Source organism: Gadus chalcogrammus, chromosome 15 (genome assembly GCF_026213295.1).
Source record: "Gadus chalcogrammus isolate NIFS_2021 chromosome 15, NIFS_Gcha_1.0, whole genome shotgun sequence".
NCBI lineage: Eukaryota > Metazoa > Chordata > Actinopteri > Gadiformes > Gadidae > Gadus > Gadus chalcogrammus.
The window spans coordinates 17,132,865-17,140,364 of NC_079426.1; the positions used below are offsets into that span (position 1 = coordinate 17,132,865).

General features: G+C 46.6%; 1 protein-coding gene across 2 annotated transcripts in view; it reads left to right on the forward strand.

Moving 5' to 3' along the window:
- Positions 1 to 7,500, forward strand: part of dachc (dachshund c) — a 25,327-nt gene that overhangs the window by 11,265 nt on the left and 6,562 nt on the right. For both annotated transcript variants that reach the window (XM_056609518.1, XM_056609519.1), the window contains exons 3-6: positions 1,244 to 1,354; positions 5,324 to 5,532; positions 5,944 to 6,064; positions 6,157 to 6,294. In XM_056609518.1, coding sequence (XP_056465493.1) covers positions 1,244 to 1,354; positions 5,324 to 5,532; positions 5,944 to 6,064; positions 6,157 to 6,294 — 579 coding nt within the window. The remainder of the gene's footprint in view (positions 1 to 1,243; positions 1,355 to 5,323; positions 5,533 to 5,943; positions 6,065 to 6,156; positions 6,295 to 7,500) is intronic.

Sequence of the window (7,500 nt, forward strand, 5' to 3'; positions counted from 1 at the left end):
CACACATACCCATGTGCACACGACAGAACAGAGTGGCTTATGTCCCGCTGTGATGCTGACATTTGAAAAGGTAGAGTGAGGAAAGGGGATGTGAGGGGAGGAGGGAAGAAAGGAGAATAGGAGATGAGAGGAGAGGAGATGAGAAGAGAAGGGACAATTTGTTGTGGTTGCAGAGGACTCAGAAAAGCAGACTTATGGACAGGCAGACAGACAGGAGACTCACCTCAAACACTCATCTTAAGAACGTCGTTCGATAAAATTCACAGAAACACGTGAGGAAGACTATTCCAAAATGTGAGAAATGTAGAAATTGCAATTGCTTACTACTGTAAAAGATAAGTCCTTTGTATCTTACGTCAGGAAATGAAGAATTAGGCTTGTTTGTGTTCTCTGGATGAAGCTTAGCCGGCCCCACCGGTTGCTTAGCTTGGCTGGCATTAATAATTCACTGTTTGTTTCAGAAAGAGCAACTGCAATCGCAGCGCCGTTACTCTCTTTCGTCCCAAATCTCTCTTGTCAATTTTTTTTATTATAATAATATCTATCATCTTAAAAAAGTCACAATCATGTATTTGACATCAAACGAAAAATACAGTTAGTATTAAATCAAATTCATAATTTGTTTCTGCAAGAAACGCTACATATAGTTTGCCAGACAGATATTCTTTTTTTTTTTTTATAGGATTGTGGCGGAAATATTTTACTAAATCTCACATACAGTATGTATCAACATTACATATGTAATGTCTCACTAATATTTTCCATTCCACAAATAAATGAACAAAGCATGATTATATTATTTGTGATTTTTAAATGAACATAAAATTGCACCGGCCTTGCCTTGGTGTGGAGTTGAACTCGCAGTGCGGTGAACGGTCCACCCTGCCTTGCAGAGGTGCAGTGCCCCTGTGTGGGAGAGATGGATGTCTTGGCTGGTTCCTATCACTGCTTATACGCCGGCAGACTAAATGACCAGTGCAGCGGTGCAGTCAGGATGAATGGCTGGCCTCTCTCTTCCCGTGACAACCACCTACCTTCCCATCACACTAATCCTCTGGCCGGGTCATTGATCTGACTTGTATTGATTGATTCCTTTTCTTTTCCTTTTCTTTCAATCTTTCTTGCTTTCTTGCTTTCTTTTCTTCATTTCTTTCTCTCTATTTCTGTTGGTTTGTTGGTCTTTCTGTCTGTTTCTTGATTGTCTTTAATCTGCTGCTCTCACTCCCTCCCTCAATCCTTCTAGGTCTCTCTGCTCTGGCCAAGAAGATCAAGTTGGAGGTGATGAGTGGTTACCATGGCAGCCAGCGGCATGGAGGCCCAAACGGAGAGAATGGTGATCACAACCCCGGTCTAGGTGTGTATCCTGTGTTCAAACACATGCTTGCACATGCTTGCATACATACACACTCTCACACGCACACAAACACTCTCACGCTCATACACGTAACCACATACTCTCACAAGCATACATGCACACACTTACACACCTGCACGTGCACACATACATACACACGCACACACACGCACACACACACAAGCACACCACATCTTATGCACACACACACACACACACACACACACACACACACACACACACACACACACACACACACACACACACACACACACACACACACACACACACACACACACACACACACACACACACACACACACACACAGGACACGACACTACTGTTTGACAATGCTTCCTAAGATTGTAATCTGTACACATCTGTTGTGGTAAATCTTTGGTTAGCCACAGAGGTTATTTTCTCTACGACTTTAGCAGCTGTGCTTATGTCTAGCAACAACGAGACAAACCAAACTGATTAAAACCAGGATGTGAGCGCACCACGGGGCTGCATGTACACTTCCTCGCAGAAACTGTGAAAAGGAAAAACAACAACACCAAAATGAGTCAGTGCTCCTCAGTCAGGAGGAAGCCCAAACATGAGCTATTGTCAAATATACAAAAATAACCTCTCACGAAGAGGTACCTTTGTCACTGTCCTAGTTTATAGCAAACATTTTTAATGTAGTCAGGATTACAGACCTAAGAGTTCTGAATGTGTCTGTTAGCGTCTCATTTTGAGTACAGCACGTGTGTGGCATCAGGGCCCCCAGCTTACTCACCGAGCCTTAATCACTCCATTCATTTTACATTGAATGAGGAAAAGAAAAACAAATCACCACTAAACTTACTTTGAAGGTTCGGTCGCCGCTCCCCCACAGATCACGCCCCCCCCCCCCCCCCCCCCCCCTCCGCCCTCCCCTCCCATGTTGTTGACGTGCTTCCATGTCGAGCGTTACCGAGACCGAGTGCATTAGAGTCAGGGGGGATCATGCAGGCTCTCGCTTTGATTTCACCACGAACGCTGTTGAACAAACGGGTTTTGGTGGGGTGTGGCGAGGAGGGGGATGTTTTCCATCAAGTTTCACTTAGCCCCCTACTTGTCTCCCCCCTCCTCCTCTCCCCTCCGCCACCAACACAGGCCCCCCCCCCCTCCCCCACACACAACCCCCGTCTCCGCCCCCCACATGCCCCCTCACCCACCCCACCCTCCTACAAATCACCCCTAGGAACAAAGCAGAGCGAGAGAGAGCGAGGGAGCACCTGGGAATTGACTCCGCTCTGCTTCCTCGGGGGCCAGGAGGCATTTACATATGAATCTGAGACCTACTTGCGCTCCCTGCAAAGTAGTCTCGTAAATATGACTCATGTTCAAGGCTACGGGATGATATCCTTATTTGTCACTCGCTGTAAAAAAAGATTTGAATAACATATTCACAAACAGGACGCCACATCGCGTGATGTAACAACCTCTCATGAATAGGAATGATTTGTAACCGTCCTAATTTATAACAAATACTTTAAATGTGGGCAGAATTTGTAATTTGTAATTTCTCTGTTGGTTTGTCTGTAAGCGTCTTCCTTCGGGTTGCCCAGAGAAGCCACGGGAAAAGGGAAAAGCTGGTAAATAGGAAGAGCAAGAAAGAGTACCTGGGTGACAGAGGGACGGCTGGGATGAAGGGCTGAGGCCAGATCAATAGGCTTCTCTCTAATTCACTATCTTGAATGCAAACGACAACCGCTGGACAATCGATGGGAGAACGGGCCTCTGGGCGCACGACGGGGACACACAAGCACACGCACAAACCCACAGACACACACAGACGCGCGTTGCCCCCGCTGTTATCGACAGGTTAAAGTGACATCAGTGTGTTTAGACAGATGAAAAGGCTTATGGGGCTCTGTGTAGAATACAGTATGAGCCTAGAACAAAACACGCACACGCACACACACACCCAAACACACACACATATAGAACAAAACACACACTCACACACACAATGCTTAAATGCGGTGAGACTTGAGTGATCAGATGAGCCCGTCACCATTGACCTCTGTGCACCGGCATGTGTGTGTATACACGTGCGTGTGCATGATTTTGTGTGTGCATGCGCGTGTACGTGTTTAGGCTTTGATGTGAGCGTGTTTCCCCTCCTGTCTTTAAACCTATGTTAATGAACATGCATTTGCACACATACTCACACCCCTCAGTGAGCTGATGTGCATCAATAGTGCATGTTTCTTCTTCCCCGGTGTCTCTCCCCACACTCCCTCTTGACCGCGTTGTTTACCCTTAGCATGCCCTCACTAAGTCCTAGTGCATCTGTGTACAGTTAGCTGGCGGCATGGTTACCACCAGCTATTATAAACCTGTAAAGTATAATCACCGTTAATGACAAAGTCAACTGGAAACACGTCACGGTCCCACAAACATACACACAACATACACATGGATGCACGCAGGCCGCAGAAACGGACACACACACATGTACACGCAAACACACACACACGGATAAAGGCAAGCAGACACGAACGCACACACACACCGTCATGGATGCAGGCAAGCAGACATGAACGCACACGCACACACACACCCGGATGCAGGCAAACACTCTCTAAAAAAAGGACACAAACACACATACACAAACATAAGCACACACACATACAGCAGCATAGTGTGTTTTTCCATACTGCCACCCACAGCCTTATGGGAAGGAACAGGCCCCATACCAGAGCTAAAACCACTACAAAGGCAATCTCGGATTACACACACACACACACACACACACACACACACACACACACACACACACACACACACACACACACACACACACACACACACACACACACAAATGCTGAGTGTGACACCTCATAGGCAGGAGAAGAGCAGGAGCAGGCATTTCTGTATTTAACAAGATCTTCTGGGAAATTTACAGTAACTGTTTGTTTACAGTAATGGTTTGTTTGTGTAAACATAAGAGAGGCACTTTGACTTTTGATGTTCTTTAATGAAACATCAGGGAGAGTGAAAGTGAGGAGGAAAGAGGGGAGTGAGGGAGACGGATAGGGGAAGGTGGAAGTAGTGTTTTAAGGGATGGAGGAGGGTAATGGAAGGTGAGGGGAGAAGTGGGAAAGGAGCTTAATATGTGGCGTCGGCTGCTGCCCGACGCAAAGAGCAGCTGGTTATTTAGCTTCATTCAGACAGATCTTTTGTGTGGAGCGGTTTCTGCTGTGGACGAGAGAGAGTTATCTGCCAAGCGCACAAAGCCAAGCAAGCCACCGGACATATGTCCAATTGTATTGTTGTATTTCATTATTTATCTTGCTTTCCCTTCTTTGTTTCTGTCCTTCTTTCTTATTCTTTCGTTTCCTATTTTTCTTCCTTTTCCTTCCTTCTCACCTTCCTTCTTGCCATTTGTTGTTTTTTTCCACAAAGTTAATGTTCGTAAAAAAAAATATTTTTGTTCCTTTGCACTTCTATTATTTGTGACAATCGTGTGGAGTAGAGTCCAAGATTTTTCCCTTTGTGTTTATAATTACCCAGCAAGCATTGCTGGCACACGACCAGGACTGCCATCAGCTTCTTTTGTTCCACTTCCTCCCTGCGTTCCTTTTGTTTATGTTTTTCCTTTTATTAAATGATAAATATTTATCATTTTCTCTCTCGCCACCACAGGACCGTTTGTTTCATGAAAGAGCAAGGATTGAAATGACACACTAGGGTGCTGTTCAATGGGAAGGGTTTTTTATTTCAACGTGGCACTTTGTAAACCCTGAACTGGGATGTATCAGAATACAAAGTGCAAGAGCCCTCTTTGACTGTTTAGAGATGTATTTATAGGATTGAAACTGTATCTTCTCCTATCAAGTGTCTTTGTAAGGAAGACGTTTTCTTATTGTTTTATATATTTAATTGAATTGTAACAGTTTAATTGTAACTAACTGTATCGTTTTAACCCCCTCCAGGTCTGGATCAGCTGCCCTTCATGATGATCTCACATCCACTGATACCCGCTAGCCTGGGGCAGGCCTCCGTTTCTATGGCGATGGGCCAGATGAACCGACTCAGCACATTGGCCAGCATGGCCAACGCGGCGCAGCTCCACCACCATGCCAGCCACCAGGCCAGCCACCAGGCCAGCTTGCAGGCCCGCCTCCCGGCCTCCGTCATCAAGGTAAGGCCACACTGCCGGTGGGTGGTGGAGCGGTCGGGGTCATGGCAGGGTTAAGGGGAACTCGTATATTTTTTTTCAATCATTTTATGCAGATAATCTCAAATACTTTTTGGGTTGTGCTGAGAATTATGTTTTAAAAAATATTAATTTAATTATTTATTCATAGAGAATGGCATCATAGACCACACAACCCTATCAGATTAGAATTATATATAATTTATAGGGATTAAGCCAAAAATCCTCAAAGTAGTTCCTAACCTCAATGAGCCTGTATAACCTGTATCAACCGGTATAAATAAAACATCCTTTGTTTGTTTTAATTCTTGGTTATACATGTCCACCTATTGCGTACACATGTATATACGTGTCAGTACGAGGTGTTGCTATCATAACAATTGTTTGGCTCTACAGGAGCGAGTCCGGGACAGCCCCTCCCCTTCTGCCTCATTGGACGACGCCCAGGTGTCTTCCAATCAGGACAGCAGCGTGTCAAGCTCACCGATACACATGGACCGCACCGGAGAAGCCACACGTATGAGCTGTTTAACAACACACACGTTTCCATGTCTGTTTGTATGAATTCACTAGATCAGCGTAGAGTAATTTAAACCCTATCATTTCCAGACCTCCACTTTGATGGACTGTCAGCCAACCTGAGTGTGTTGGGCCACTCCCCCGGTCTGGGCCCCGGGTCCAGAGGTACGGACCTGGCAGCACTAGAGTACAGCTTCAAGGACAGCAAACGGAACCAGGCCGAACGCGGTACGCTTCCTCGTGTAGATCAACAACAACAACCCCCCCCCCCCCTTACATCCTGAGCTGCTGTTGTTTTAATATCACAGCCCGTCCGTTGTCTTTCATTTTGGATACTTCAGACCTGACGTTTAATATGGTAAATCGGTGCCCCATTAAAGCGGCTTGTTCATCAACACAGGAAGGTGCGAGCTGCATGGTAATAACGGCATTAACACTCCTTACTCCCTATATTGTTGCGGTGTGTGGTGTGTGTGTGGGCCCCATGCCCGGGGGCCCACACACACACTCGTACACGTTTAAGCAGTATCTCATAATAAGTGGCTACCAACTCGGTCGGTCGCGGCCCCTCCACTGTGTCTCCCCCGCCTCCCTCCCCTCCTCGCGGCTGGTGGCCTCGGCGCTTCCTACCGCGAGGAAAGACAAATAATTCTGTGAAACAGAGCTCCATTAGACCTGCTAGCGCTGTTACATTAGCGAGCCATTTGCCGGGCCGCGGCCTAACGAGCCAGGCGGCGTTCTTTCCTTCTGTCTCCCGCTCTCTCAGCTGGACCTCATCTGCATAACGACCGCCTCCCCGTCGTTAGGGCCCGTGTTGCCACGGCATTGCAACGTCAGTTGTTTGGTTCTCTGTCAGGGAGGTTTGCATTAGCTTAATGAGGACTGCTCAAGGACAAACAGTCAGCAGAAAATCCTACAGCCGGGGAGGGGGGGGGGGGGGGGGGGGGGGGGGGGGGGAGAGGGAGAATAAGGAAAGGGAGTCTTTCTGTGTGAGTGTGTGTGTGGGGGTGCGCTCACCACGTGCGTGTGTGCATTCATAAGTGTGTGTGTGTTTTTAAATGTATTCCTGTACTGAATGGCATTATTCTGTAATCAAATCTGAAATGCACAAAGGGCTGCCAGGTAGGGTTGGAGATGCTGTCAGAGATCTGTGAACATATTGATAAATCACCGACGGTCCCAACACAAGAGCCCAACATCACGATGCATTTATGCAATTGATTTCTGATTGATTTTTTTCGCATGCAAATTAAACAACTACACAATCACTATAGAAGGGGGCCCTCTTTTGTGTGTTGACCTACAACATCATAACCTACCAGGTCTGTTGTGGATGGAAGGCCCCCTCAAAGAGCACTTCAATACATTCATTCTGTCAATCCCTTGTATAATGATCTGTGTGTGTGTGTGTGTGTGTGTGTGTGTGTGTGTGTG